The 16,245-nt window shown below is 42.8% G+C and overlaps 1 protein-coding gene across 1 annotated transcript in view; it reads left to right on the top strand.

The window, feature by feature from the left end:
• LOC145863024 (uncharacterized) overlaps positions 1-15,304 on the top strand; it is a 59,381-nt gene extending 44,077 nt beyond the window's left edge. Inside the window, exons 1-2 of the mRNA XM_082968134.1 lie at positions 6,426-6,978; positions 12,350-15,304. Of these exons, the coding sequence (XP_082824260.1) occupies positions 6,660-6,978; positions 12,350-14,067 (2,037 nt within the window). The 5' untranslated portion in view covers positions 6,426-6,659 and the 3' untranslated portion in view covers positions 14,068-15,304. Of the gene's footprint in view, positions 6,979-12,349 lie in introns of the transcript that reaches the window.
• Positions 15,305-16,245: the final 941 nt, after the last annotated feature.

The raw sequence follows: 16,245 nt of genomic DNA, 5'->3' as shown, positions 1-16,245 counted from the left end.
GTAGCATGTGACAATAACAGGATCATATCAAGGATAGCATCACAAATGAATACATAAATACCACTTGAAGCTTGATGATGAGTTGATCATTTGAATCAGCTGTGCAGTGTGAAGGCAAAAACAAAGATGTGCCCCTCTTTCAGTCCCCAGGACTGAGAACCACTGCTCTTCATTGGGACCTCTTCATTTGTAGACTGGCTTTCATAGCGCTCTTTATCTGAGGACAGAAAACCTCACAAGAAACCGACTTCATTATAGTCAAATTATACCACACTGAATATTATGTTACTATTATCTCCGTCCTCACTTCTAGGGACAGGAACTACACAAAAGTACCTGCCCTATCCAGAATAGCCTCCTCTCTCACTGACAGTTGGGGCTGCTATCCTTTCACCCTCCTCCATGGCTGTTACAGTGGCCAACTACAAGAAACGTCTGACCTCTGTGATTGCCAACAAGGGTTTGGCCCTCTTTTGCAGAGGGGTCAAATACTTATTTCCCTCATTGAAATGCTAATCAATTTATAACATTTCTGACATGCGTTTTTCTGGATATTTTTGTTGTTATTCTGTCCCTCACTGTTCAAATAAACCTACCATTAAAATTATAGACTGATCCTTTCTTTATCAGTGGGCAAACATACAAAATCAGCAGGGGATGAAATACTTTTTTCCTCCACTGTAGCTAGCTACCTACAAATGCTTTTGGAGTTTGTTTTTTACAGTGATAAATACATCAGGATAGCTAGCTAATATGAAGTTAGGTAGCTGGTGATATTTAATTAACTTCGATAGATTGATAGATAGCTATCTATCTATACAGTATTTGAAGTTGGCTAGGTGGCTAGCTCTTTTAGCAGCTCATTTGAGTTAGCCTGCACTGTAGCTAGTTAGCTAATAATACATTGTTGTTTTTTACATTTTCAAAATCTATTTACTTACTTACTTACTTGAATAGGTTCTCCCAGCCATGTGGACAATTGGAAACAGGGCAGTAAAGTTTGTCACCAGAGCGTTTTAGAGGATATTACTATTAAACTATGTACCCATTTAATAACCAGACCTTCATACAAACTTGCTCTGCTGAATTCTTGATGGAGTCACAATGGGCGGCCTAAGCGGCATCTAGTCCATCTGCTGACTGGACGCAGTTCAGTAAAATTGACATTTTATTTTCAGACAACAAGTTAAAGGGTAGGAAGCATGAGTTTTTACTCACCAGTGTAACAACACAGTGTGGTTAAATACTTAGTAACTTAGTTGTAGTCACGATCTGGTTTCCTATAAGTACAGTTATATGTTTGTGTTATTACATATTTCTTAACTTATTTCTGGATATCTTCTAAACTATCCACAATGCAGTATTTCTCAACGTCATATGGAGGATCTACTCAGTGCTACAGAGTTTGTATGCTAGCTCGGTAGCTAGCTCCAGCTTGTCAACATTAGCCACACCTCATGCGTTTCATATACTGTGTGGTTGTGTTATCTAGTGGGAACCCATGAGTGCAAACGATTGGTTTAGTATGAAGTTATACATTTGAAGTTATTTCTGTTGTAGTTTACATCATAGGGAATAGGCTGGTCCTCCATATTACATCACACCTGACTTTGGCATTCTTCTGAATTCTGATTGGTTTCATGTAATAACTCTAAAAATAGAACAGTGAGGTGTAACTTTCCATTGGGACTTAAAAATATTTTATTTTATATTTTATAAACAATAAAAAACATACACACACAAACGACAACATCATACAAACATTAACTACATCACACCTGTCCAGACCCACTAGAACACACCTCCATCTCCATTAACTACATCACACCTGTCCAGACCCACTAGAACACACCTCCATCTCCATTAACTACATCACACCTGCCCAGACCCACTAGAACACACCTCCATCTCCATTAACTACATCACACCTGTCCAGACCCACTAGAACACACCTCCATCTCCATTAACTACATCACACCTGCCCAGACCCACTAGAACACACCTCCATCTCCATTAACTACATCACACCTGTCCAGACCCACTAGAACACACCTCCATCTCCATTAACTACATCACACCTGCCCAGACCCACTAGAACACACCTCCATCTCCATTAACTACATCACACCTGTCCAGACCCACTAGAACACACCTCCATCTCCATTAACTACATCACACCTGTCCAGACCCACTAGAACACACCCCCATCTCCATTAACTACATCACACCTGTCCACTAGAACACACCTCCATCTCCATTAACTACATCACACCTGCCCAGACCCACTAGAACACACCTCCATCTCCATTAACTACATCACACCTGTCCACTAGAACACACCTCCATCTCCATTAACTACATCACACCTGTCCAGACCCACTAGAACACACCTCCATCACCATTAACTACATCACACCTGTCCAGACCCACTAGAACACACCTCCATCTCCATTAACTACATCACACCTGTCCAGACCCACTAGAACACACCTCCATCTCCATTAACTACATCACACCTGTCCAGACCCACTAGAACACACCCCCATCTCCATTAACTACATCACACCTGTCCAGACCCACTAGAACACACCTCCATCTCCATTAACTACATCACACCTGCCCAGACCCACTAGAACACACCTCCATCTCCATTAACTACATCACACCTGTCCACTAGAACACACCTCCATCTCCATTAACTACATCACACCTGTCCAGACCCACTAGAACACACCTCCATCTCCATTAACTACATCACACCTGTCCACTAGAACACACCTCCATCTCCATTAACTACATCACACCTGTCCAGACCCACTAGAACACACCTCCATCTCCATTAACTACATCACACATGTCCAGACCCACTAGAACACACCTCCATCTCCATTAACTACATCACACCTGTCCAGACCCACTAGAACACACCTCCATCTCCATTAACTACATCACACCTGTCCAGACCCACTAGAACACACCCCCATCTCCATTAACTACATCACACCTGTCCACTAGAACACACCTCCATCTCCATTAACTACATCACACCTGTCCAGACCCACTAGAACACACCTCCATCTCCATTAACTACATCACACCTGTCCAGACCCACTAGAACACACCCCCATCTCCATTAACTACATCACACCTGTCCACTAGAACACACCTCCATCTCCATTAACTACATCACACCTGTCCAGACCCACTAGAACACACCTCCATCTCCATTAACTACATCACACCTGTCCAGACCCACTAGAACACACCTCCATCTCCATTAACTACATCACACCTGTCCAGACCAACTAGAACACACCTCCATCTCCATTAACTACATCACACCTATCAGGACCCACTAGAACACACTCCCATCTCCAATACCTACAGTGGGGGAAAAAAGTATTTGATCCCCTGCTGATTTTGTAAGTTTGCCCACTGACAAAGAAAGGATCTGTCACGTCCTGACCAGTATAAGGGTTATTTGTTATTGTAGTTTGGTCAGGACGTGGCAGAGGGTATTTGTTTTATGTGGTTCGGGGTGATGGTTTATTTAGTAGGGCGTTTGATTTATTATTTCTGGGTTTTTGGGTAATGTTCTATGTTTGTATTTCTATGTGGTCTCTGGTCTTTTGTATTTCTATGTCTGGTTTATTGGGGTTGGACTCTCAATTGGAGGCAGGTGTTTTCTCGTTGCCTCTGATTGGGAGTCCTATATATGGGTATGTGTTTGGTTTAGTGTTTGTGGGAGATTGTTTCTTGTTTTGCGTGTGTGAGCCTGACAAGACTGTTTTGTTGATCGTTCGTTCTTATTTTGTTATTTTGGTGTTTTCTTGGTTCAAAATAAAATACAAGATGAGCCTCCACATTCCTGCTGCGTTTTGGTCCTCCATTCCCGACAACAACCGTTACAGGATCAGTCTATAATTTTAATGGTAGGTTTATTTGAACAGTGAGAGACAGAATAACAACAAAAATATCCAGAAAAACGCATGTCAGAAATGTTATAAAATGATTTGCATTTTAATGAGGGAAATAAATATTTGACCCCCTCTCAATCAGAAAGATTTCTGGCTCCCAGGTGTCTTTTATACAGGTAACGAGCTGAGATTAGGAGCACACTCTTAAAGGGAGTGCTCCTAACCGCAGCTTGTTACCTGTAAAAAAGACACCTGTCCACAGAAGCAATCAATCAATCAGATTCCAAACTCTCCACCATGGCCAAGACCAAAGAGCTCTCCAAGGATGTCAGGGACAAGATTGTAGACCTACACAAGGCTGGAATGGGCTACAAGACCATCGCCAAGCAGCTTGGTGAGAAGGTGACATCATTTGGTGCGATTATTCGCAAATGGAAGAAACACAAAAGAACTGTCAATATCCCTTGGCCTGGGGCTCCATGCAAGATCTCACCTCGTGGAGTTGCAATGATCATGAGAACGGTGAGGAATCAGCCCAGAACTACACGGGAGGATCTTGTCAATGATCTCAAGGCAGCTGGGACCATAGTCACCAAGAAAACAATTGGTAACACACTACGCCGTGAAGGACTGAAATCCTGCAGTGCCCGCAAGGTCCCCCTGCTCAAGAATACATATACATGCCCGTCTGAAGTTTGCCAATGAACACCTGAATGACTCAGAGGACAACTGGTGAAAGTGTTGTGGTCAGATGAGACCAATATGGAGCTCTTTGACATCAACTCAACTCGCTGTGTTTGGAGGAGGAGGAATGCTGCCTATGACTCCAAGAACACCATCTCCACCGTCAAACATGGAGGTGGAAACGTTATGCTTTGGGGGTGTTTTTCTGCTAAGGGGACAGGACAACTTCACCGCATCAAAGGGACGATGGACGGGGCCATGTACCGTCAAATCTTGGGTGAAAACCTCCTTCCCTCAGCCAGGGCATTGAAAATGGGTCGTGGATGGGTATTCCAGCATGACAATGACCCAAAACACACGGCCAAGGCAACAAAGGAGTGGCTCAAGAAGAAGCACATTAAGGTCCTGGAGTGGCCTAGCCAGTCTCAAGACCTTAATCCCATAGAAAATCTGTGGAGGGAGCTGAAGGTTCGAGTTGCCAAACGTCAGCCTTGAAACCTTAATGACTTGGAGAAGATCTGCAAAGAGGATTGGGACAAAATCCCTCCTGAGATGTGTGCAAATCTGGTGGCCAACTACAAGAAACGTCTGACCTCTGTGATTGCCAACAAGGGTTTTGCCACCAAGTACTAAGTCATGTTTTGCAGAGGGGTCAAATACTTATTTCCCTCATTAAAATGCAAATCAATGTATAACATTTTTGACATGCGTTTTTTCTGGATTTTTTTGTTGTTATTCTGTCTCTCACTGTTCAAATAAGCCTACCATTAAAATTATAGACTGATCATTTCTTTGTAAGTGGGCAAACGTACAAAATCAGCAGGGGATCAAATACTGTACATCTACATGATGTATTGTTACACCACGTAGGAGCAGTATAGACCTAGTCTGTTCATTATATACATCTACATGATGTATTGTTAGACCATGTAGGAGCAGTATAGACCTAGTCTGTTCATTATATACATATACAAAGGGTCTGAATACTTTACGTATATTGCTGGCAGAGTTTTCTACCATTGGCAGTTTTGTACACAGTCATGTGATACGTGGTATAGAAAAGTCCAATCTTAGGAGAGTACATGGGAGGCACTATACTGTGTGTCTGCAGGTGTCTATCTGGTCAAAACCACTGATACAGGTGCCCCTCCACCCTCTGGTGGGATGGATCATGTCTACAGAGAAACCTAGATTCAAATACTTAGATTTGTGTGTATTGGGTATATGTTGTGAAATTGTTAGATATTACTGCACTGTCGGAGCTAGAAACACAAGCATTTAGATACAATAATATCTGCTAAACACGTGTATAGGACCAATATAATGTGATTCGATTTTGATTTGAAATAAACATCCTATTTTTCAAAGGTGCTTTTGGCTGGGGTCAAAAGGACTCCAAAGGATTTGAATTTGTTATAAGTCCATTTTGATGCAGAAACCGTAAACCATGATTTATATGTATTAAAAACAAGTTGATTGACAAAGTCATGAAAAATTGGAAGAATTGAATACACCACATTTTGGCTATGATAAAAGATATGCCTCTGGGGTCAAAATGATCCATGTCAGAAGTATGGTTCAATGCAAATATGTAGTGGGTGTAAACTTTGTTTAAAATTCTCACTCATTAAAAACGAATCAATCAACACATGCTTCTCTTTGAACGACTTAATATAATATTAAACTTTTCTGAAAAAAATGAAAAATAAACGTTTGGTTCCTCAACTGCGTTGCCCCCTCCAGTCAGCAGATGGCGATGTGCGTGTTTTAGGTTCAGGCGATGCTGCCAGTGTGACGTATAATCTAGTGGACGAACGCTCCTTCAACAACAACAGCTAGTCAGACACCTCGGTAGCTTTCTAGCAAACATAGCTACAACATTCACGCTCTTTACACTGTTTTGGTGTATATTATTCGCAGTGTTTTAAACACACTTCTGTTGTATGTACTTGTTGGCCCATTTAATTATATATTTACGTTGTTTGTCAGCTAGCTGGTTTGCTAAGTTATCTTAGAACTAGGCTAGTCGCTAATGCTAACTAGCTAACATCTCCGACCATGAGTTCACTAAACTACTCTCCTGTTAAAGAGGAGGTCTGCTGGACGGAGAAAGAAGCTCTTGTGAAAGAGGAGGAGGAAGAGAAAGGTGTTACAATACAAAAACAAGTAGAGGGTGAAGCTGTTACCGTGAAAGAAGAGAAAGACGTTACAGTGAAAGAAGAGGAAGACGCGTTCAGAGTGAAAGAGGAGGAGGATGTTACAGTAAAAGAAGAGGCGGCAGAGAAAGAGGAGGATGTCGTTTTTGGAGTGAAAGAGGAGGGGGAGATGACTGTCACATTGGAGGAAGAAGAGGAGGTTGGAGATCTGTTTAACACCAGTAAGTATTGTCTCTGCAGTCGTTGAACCAATATGCAGTAAAGGGGTTCTACACTTTAATGTTGTTCTGTAGGAATGGCTGAAGCTACGCTGTAACGTGTAGAACATCAAGAGTGGACCATCAACAAAACGTTAACAATTGATCAAATGCATCCAATGACAACGCCTGAAATACTGTAGTCCTCAATATCTCCTATTAGATTAGCCCAAGATGTTCTCTTAAAGGGGCAATCAGCAGTTGTTACATCCATTTTGGGACTTAAACATTAATGATATGTACCCATCTGATTCTTGAATAAATCACTTATAAATGCCTCATGAGCTTAGTTCAACTGTTGTACCCTATCAGAACCCAAAATCTAAGCTTTTATTCACTCCAATGTTTGTCAGTAAATATAAACAAACACTGTATATCCTCAAAACATGGTTAAAACTAGAATGTTTATCATGGATGGTTACATTTCTCCAGCCCCATCCCTCAGCTTTTTACCCGAAACGGGCAGGGAGTACGCTTTGTTATTGTTTCTACTGCTGATTGCTGCCCCCGTTACTCCTCAAGGTCCAAGGACTGTATGTTATTTTCAGAGGTAGACTGGCTCTGGCAGCTAAAATAGTCAAATGTGAATCGATTCTCAGTTGCGATACGTTTCTAGAAGCATAAATTGCTGTACTTTCATATCAATTCAGAATAATTTCACACAATATTTAAATATCACATCAAAATAATTTCACATAATACTTTCCGGACTAGTCTCCCAGTCCCTGCTGCTGAAAAACATCCCCACAGCATGATGCTGCCACCACCATGCTTCACCGTAAGGATAGTGCCAGGTTTCCTCTAGACGTGACTCTTGGCAGTCAGGCCAATGAGTTCAATCTTGGTTTCATCAAGCCAGAGACTCTTGTTTCTCATGGTCTTAGAGTCTTAAGGTGCCTTTTGTCAAACTCCAAGCAGGCTGTCATATGCTTTATACTGAGGAGTGGCTTCTGTCTGGCCACTGTACCATAAAGGTCTAATTGGTGGAGTGCTGCAGAGATGGTTGTCCTTCTGGAAGGTTCTCCCATCTCCACAGAGGAACTCTGGAGCTCTGTCAGAGTGACCATCAGGTTTTTAGTCACCTCCCTGACCGAGGCCCTTCTCCCCCAATTGCTCCGTTTGGCCGGGTGACCAGCTCTAGGAAGAGTATTCCATTTATGAATGATGGAGGCCACTGTGTTCTTGGGGACCTTCAATGCTGCAGAATTATTTTTGGTACCCATCCCCAGATCTGTGCTTCGACACAATCCTGTCTCGGAGCTCTACGGACAATTCCTTCGACCTCATGGCTTGGTTTTTTTGGGACCTTATATAGACAGGTGTGTGCCTTTCCAAATCATATCCAATCAATTGAATTTACCACAGGTGGACTCCGAACAAGTTGTAGATACATCTCAAGGATGATTAATGGAAACAAAGGGTCTGAATACTTATGTTAATTAGGTATTTTTGTTTTTTACCTGTTTTCATTTTGTCATTATGGGCTATTGATGACACCCCTCTGAAACAAGATAACCATTAGAAAAAAAACTCTTCCTTAGCCTACTCCTCCTGCTGCTGCTGGCCTTCGTATATTCTGATGTTATGCTCCTAAAGTTTCTGGTGATGCGTGGTGCAGACCTCACTACCCTCTGGAGAGCCTTTCGGTTATGGGCGGAGCAGCTGCCATACCAGACGGTGATACAGCCCAACAGGATGCTCTCGATTGTGCATCTGTAAAAGTTTGTGAGTGTTTTTGGTGAAAAGCCGACCATTACACTGGATAATCGCAGCTAGCTAGCTGCTACCGAGTGGCCCAGGTCCGAAGCTAGCCTTGAGCCAGGCCCATCTCCCGGCCTGCTCAGTGGAACCTATGATCACTCAGCTACACAGCTGATGCCTCCCAGATTCTTCACTGAGACGACTAGAAGCCACTACATCACGGGATTCCTGCTGTAAGCTCTGGACCTTTGCACCAGATTGGCTATAGTGGCTAACGCCCTTGTCCTGAAGCTAGCACCAGTTAGCCTCGAGCCAGGTGCATCTCCCGGCTACCAAACAAAATTACTCCAGCTACAATGCCTCTTGCCAATTGGCCTTGACCATTTGTCGACACGGAGCACCGCTGATCCATCACGACTGGTCTGCCGACGCAATTCCGTCCGATGTTCCCTCAACCGGCCTTTGCCAGGCGTCGGTGACGCCCTTGTCCCGAAGCTAGCACCAGTTAGCCCCGAGCCAGGCGCATCTCCTGGCTAGCGTAGTAATGACTACCTAACGGCTGCCCTGGTTCATATATTGCTGTTCACTGGACACTATGATCACTTGGCTACATAGCTGATGCCTGCTGGACTGTTCATTAATCACTACTCCATTTTGTTTATCTGTCGGCCCCAGCCTCGAACTCAGGCCCTGTGTGTAGTTAACCGACCCTCTCTGCCCATTCATCACCATTTTACCTGTTGTTGTTGTCTTAGCTGATTAACTGTTGTCTTACCTGTTGTTGTCTTAGCTAGCTCTCCCTATCAACACCTGTGATTGCTTTATGCCTCGCTTTATGTCTCTCTAATGTCAATATGCCTTGTATACTGTTGTTTAGGGTAGTTATCCTTGTTTTATTTTACTGCGGAGCCCCTAGTCCCACTCAACATGGCTCAGAGAGCTCTTTTGTCCCACCTCCCACACATGCGGTGACCTCACCTAGCATAACTGGTGCCTCCAGAGATGCAACCTCTCTTATCGTCACTCAACGCCTAGGTTTACCTCCACTGTACTTGCACCCTACCATACCCCTGTCTGTACATTATGCCTTGAATCTTTCCTACCACGCCCAGAAATCTGCTCCTTTTATTCTCTGTTCCCAACGCACTAGATGACCAGTTCTGATAGCCTTTAGCCGTACCCTCATCCTACTCCTCTGTTCCTCGGGTGATGTAGAGGTTAACCCAGGCCCTGTGTGTCCCCAGGCGCTCTCATTTGTTGACTTCTGTAACCGTAAAAGCCTTGGTTTCATGCATGTTAACATCAGAAGCCTCCTCCCTAAGTTTGTTTTACTCACTGCTTTAGCACACTCCGCCAACCCTGATGTCCTAGCCGTGTCTGAATCCTGGATTTGGAAGCCCACCAAAATATCTGAAATATCCATCCCGAACGACAACATTTTCCGTCAAGATAGAACTGCCAAAGGGGGAGGAGTTGCAATCTACTGCAGATATGGCCTGCATAGTTCTGTCATACTTTCCAGGTCTATGCCCAAACAGTTCGAGCTTCTAATTTAAAAAAAATCATGTCTCTCACTGTTGCCGCCTGTTACAGACCCCCCTCAGCGCCCAGCTGTGCCCATGACACCATATCTGAATCGATTGCCCCCCCATCTATCTTCAGAGTTCGTTCTGTTAGGTGACCTAAACTGGGATATGCTTAACACCCCGGCCATCCTACAATCCAAGCTAGATGCCCTCAATCTCACACAAATTATCAAGGAACCCACCAGGTACAACACTAAATCTGTAAACATGGGCACCCTCATAGATATTATCCTGACCAACTTGCCCTCCAAATACACCTCTGCTGTTTTCAATCAGGATCTCAGCGATCATTGCCTGCGTCCGTTATGGGTCCGCGGTCAAACGACCACCCCTCATCACTGTCAAACGCTCCCTAAAACACTTCTGCAAGCAGGCCTTTCTAATCGACCTGGCCAGGGTATCCTGGAAGGATATTGACCTCATCCAGTCAGTAGAGGATGCCAGGTTGTTCTTTAAAAGTGATTTCCTCACCACCTTAAATAAGCATGTCCCTTTCAAAAAATGTAGAACTAAGAACAGATATAGCCCTTGGTTCGCTCCAGACCTGACTGCCCTCGACCAGCACAAAAACATCCTGTGGCGTACTGCACTAGCATCGAATAGTCCCCGCGATATGCAACTTTTCAGAGAAGTCAGGAACCAATACACACAGTCAGTTAGGAAAGCAAAGGCTAGCCTTTTCAAACAAAGATTTGCTTCCTGTAGCTCTAACTCCAAAAGGTTTTGGGACACTGTAAAGTCCATGGAGAATAAGAGCACCTCCTCCCAGCTGCCCACTGCACTGAGGCTAGGAAACACTGTCACCACCGATAAATCCACGATAATCGAGAATTTCAACAAGCATCTCTCTACGGCTGGCCATGCTTTCCTCCTGGCTTCCCCAACCCCGGCCAACAGCACTGCACCCCCCACAGCTACTTGCCCAACCTTACCCCGCTTCTCCTTCACCCAAGTCCAGATAGCTGATGTTCTGAAAGAGCTGCAAAACCTGGACTCGTACAAATCAGTTGGGCTAGACAATCTGGACCCTCTTTCTAACATTATCCGCCACCATTTTTGCAACCTTGTACACAGCACATCTGTAAATAGCCCATCCAACTGCCTACTTCATCCCCATGTTTTTATTTACTTTTTTTGCACACCAGTATTTCTACTTGCACATCATCATCTGCACATCTATCCCTCAAGTGTTAATTTGTTAAATTGTAATTATTTCGCTACTATGGCCTATTTATTGACTTACCTCCGTACTCCATTTGCACACACTGTATATAGATTTTTCTATTGTGTTATTGACTGTACGTTTGTTTTTCCCACGTGTAACTCTGTTGTTTTTTTATCGCACTGCTTTGCTTTATCTTGGCCAGGTCGCAGTTGTAAATGAGAACTTGTTCTCGACTGGCCTACCTGGTTAAATAAAGGTGAAATCGTAACTTTATTGACAACACCCAAATGGATACTGTCATTAACGCGGTTCTTAATACTGCAGCAAACATTATATTAAGCTGGACATTCAAACAAGCCTTACAATTATAATCCAAAGTAGTGTGAAATACACTCATAAGCAACCTGGAAATGGAGGTTACTCCCCTGAGGTTTCCCCTATTCACATTCAGAATACATTGTGAAAAACTAAAATCTTTGCTCACCATTTTTGCTCCAGGCAGATATAGTACATCCATAACTATCGGTTTCCTCATGAGCAGGGAGGAGTTTCTGCAATCAAATTGCCCTCGTGCCACAATTTTAGCAAACACAGAAAGGGGCCTATATTGGAGACCAAAAGTCATCCGGCACACTGCTTAGAGGTTCAACAACATGAATAACTTATTTCTAGCCTACAATCTTAGATGTTACTACTAATGTGAAAACAAGACAAAATATGACTATTCTTGCTCATTTTAAGACAAATGTCAAATAATTGTAACATATATTACAGACGTCAATTGTTGTATAACATCATGGCTACGCTGTTGGCATCACCTTTTACAGTGGATTACCGCTGTTGTGGGCCTTTAATCATCTGTCTGACTTTGTTGTTCACACAGGAGAGATACTTAACTATCGTAGATCCTCTGGGGAGCCTCAACAACCTCATGATGCTGACAAGGCAGAGAAGAGTGTCTCCAGATCAGAACACCTCAAGAAAAACCTGCAGAGATCCACAGGGAAGAGAACTCACTGCTGCTCTGACTGTGGGAAAAGATTCACCTCAATTAAAATTCATCAGAGAACACACACAGGAGAGAAATCTTATAGCTGTGATCAATGTGGGAAGAGTTTTACTACATCTAGCATTCTGACTATACACCAGAGAATACACACAGGAGAGAAACCTTATAGCTGTGGTCAATGTGGGAAGAGTTTTGGTCGATCTGGCCATCTGACTCTACACCAGAGAATACACACAGGAGAGAAACCTTATAGCTGTGATCAATGTGGGAAGAGTTTTGGTCAATCTGGAGAGCTGACAGTGCACCAGAGAATACACACAGGAGAGAAACCTTATAGCTGTGGTCTATGTGGGAAGAGTTTTGGTCGATCTTGCCATCTGACGCAACACCAGAGAATACATACAGGAGAGAAACCTTATAGCTGTGATCAATGTGGGAAGAGTTTTGGTCAATCTGGAGAGCTGACAGTGCACCAGAGAATACACACAGGAGAAAAACCTTATAGCTGTGGTCAATGTGGGAAGAGTTTTGGAAGATCTTGCCATCTGACTCAACACCAGAGAACACACACAGGAGAGAAACCTTATAGCTGTGATCAATGTGGGAAGAGTTTTACTAGATCTAGCGTTCTGACTCTACACCAGAGAATACACACAGGAGAGAGACCTTATAGCTGCGGTCAATGTGGGAAGAGTTTTGGTAGATCTTGCCATCTAACTCAACACCAGAGAATACACACAGGAGAGAAATGTTATAATTGTGATCAATGTGGGAAGAGTTTTACTACATCTAGCATTCTGACTCTACACAAGAGAATACACACAGGAGAGAAACCGTATAGCTGTGGTCAATGTGGGAAGAATTTTACTACATCTAGCATTCTGATTCTACACAAGAGAATACACACAGGAGAGAAACCTTATAGCTGTGATGAATGTGGGAAGAGTTTTACTACATCTAGCGTTCTCACTCTACACCAGAGAATACACACAGGAGAGAAACCTTATAGCTGTGGTCAATGTGGGAAGAGTTTTGGTCGATCTTGCCATCTGACTCAACACCAGAGAACACACATAGGAGAGAAATCTTATAGCTGTGGTCAATGTGGGATGAGTTTTGGTCAATCTTGCCAGCTGACATTACACCAGAGAACACACACAGGAGAGAAATATTACAGCTGTGATCAATGTGGGAAGAGTTTTGGTCGATCTGGCTCTCTGACTCTACACCAGAGAACACACACAGGAGAGAAACCTTATAGCTGTGATCAATGTGGGAAGAGTTTTGGTCGATCTGGCTCTCTGACTCTACACCAGAGAACACACACAGGAGAGAAACCTTATAGCTGTGATCAATGTGGGAAGACTTTTCCTCGTTCAGACAGCCTGAATATACACAAACGGACACACACAGGAGAGAAACAATGTAGCTGTAGTCATTGTGGGAAGGGTTTTACTACATCAAGCCAGCTGACTTTGCAACAGAGAACACACACAGGAGAGAAATCTCTTAGCTGTAATCAATGTGGTGAGAGAGACACTGATAAAAGATGTCTGACTAAACATCAGAAAATACATGGAGTTGTTTCATGATTTCAAAGAAATAATGTCACAATGTAGAATGTTTTAACATTGTAGTAGGAGTATTTTAATGATGTCACAATGTAGAACCCTAAACGTTTGTCCCCTGTTCTATTGATTTCAACATGATATGGATATTAGCCTCAGGGAAAAAATCCAGGCTCTGAAATGGAAGAGTACTATTTATGAGTTTTAACAAAAAGTGACTAAGACAAAAAGGGTCGTGTTACACTTACCACGTTGGTGATGCACTTGAATCGAAATGCAACACTTCAAAATGTAGCTAGCTGTTTTCGACAAATTGTCCTCTAACCAGGGATGTACACATTATTCCCAGATTCTGTGTGGTTTTTGAGCTGTTAGTTTTAACAGGACGTGCAATCTCATCTCCCTCTCACACAATTGATTTCAACATGATATTGATGAGTGATGACAAATGTGTTGCGTTCCTTTGTTTAGCGACCCCTACATTTAAATGCATCACTCCAAAATGTAGCTGACTGTCTTCTGCAGGTTGTCCTCTAACCAGTGAGGTAAAATATATCTCTCATTTCCATGTGTTTTTTTGTTGTTGTGTTAGTTTCAACATCACGTACAACCTGATTTCCCCCCTAATCGATCAGTGATTTATTGCTACTTGTCAAAACAACAGCGTTTTTGGTGCTTGAGCAATTTATAAGGTGCTTGTTTAAAAAAATACAAGTAATATGATTATTGTGGCAGATGTTTGTGTATATTGTGTATATAGGGAAGGAATATATGGGAAGGTGTTTCACCTGAGCTGGTCCAGGTTCTATTTAAGTGTCTGGCCCAGTGCTCCAGTTGTCTTGATACATGTGGAGAGTCAACACCTTTAGTTGCTCCACCTTTTTGGTTTGCTTCCTGTCTTTAAGTTTGGTGTGGGTTTTTCTTTTGTTTGCCTCTTCTTGGGCAGATTTAGTGGGTCTCATGGTGGGTGTCTTTTATGTCCCAGTTGTTGTTACTAGTCAACTTTCAGTGGACACCCCCATAGTGTCTTTCAGAGCCCCTCCTAAAAAACAAGTTATATTTTGGGTTGGATATAGCATCATATTGTTAATATTTTAATCAATGGCATTTCCTTAGAATGCTCATTAGTCTTTCAGTTGTTAGTCTTCTGTTTTTTTATCCTCATATTTGTGTACTAAATATTTCAGTTTAATTTTCATAGTTTTTTCCTGTGAAGCCATTGTGTTGCATCCATGTCTGACATGTGCTGTACAAATAAAGCTTGATTTGATTTGAACATATTGCAAAACAAATTAACCCAATGACTGACCAATCAAGAGACCCTCTTAGTATGTAAAACAGTATCAATCCCACTTTTCCAGCCTGCTGAAGGCGTGGTGGAGTGGTAAACACCACCACCGGCTCTACCAGGGGCTTGAGGTGGTCTCCCACAGCTCTACTTATGTCATGTTCTGTGGCCTTGCCGTTCCATTTCTTGACTGCCCCTGCAACACAGAAAGAAACACATTTAGTCATATTATATAAAAAACTCAAAGTAAAGGATATGGAGCATCTATGGCCTCAGTTACACCTGGCACCTAAATGTGACTTCTGATCACTCCAAGCTGCATTAGGTTCAGATCTACCAGGATGGGCCTTTGCCATAGTCTGGATGCAGTCAGGCCACTGAATATGCATAAGCAATGTAAAGAGATGGGGTGAATGAGTGGGGAAAAGTACATTTGACACAAATTACCTTCATAATATCAAAGAACAAATATGTGTGTCTGAGGGGAAATTAACTATCATACAGGCAAAAGGGGTGAGAAATTACACCAATATCAGTGGACCATTTGCACTAATGTAAATAAACAGATGATGGAACATATTCCCTTTTGCTGATGTGATGAACCGCTAAGGGAACATAAATATTTACCATCTAAACCATGTGTGACCTCTCACCTCTCTGGCTGTAGAAGTGTTCTTCCTAACCAGTCCCTCAACAGCTCTCTGACTGAGCTCCACACTCACTGGGTCTTCAGAGGAGAGGAAGGCTGAGGAGGGATGGAAGGATGACTGGATCAGTCAGTCAATAAAGTGTAGAGCTGCTGTCTGAGAAAATCACTATTTTTAGTAGGTAATTAAACCTGTTAGGGCTAGGGGGCAGCATTTGCACGTCTGGATAAAAAAAATGTACCCGATTTAATCTGGTTACTAATCCTA

This window comes from Salmo salar, chromosome 02 (genome assembly GCF_965601325.2).
Source record: "Salmo salar chromosome 02, fSalSal1, whole genome shotgun sequence".
Taxonomy (NCBI): Eukaryota; Metazoa; Chordata; class Actinopteri; order Salmoniformes; family Salmonidae; genus Salmo; species Salmo salar.
Note: the sequence above shows the minus strand (reverse complement) of the source record. Positions and strands in the feature narration are given on the sequence as shown.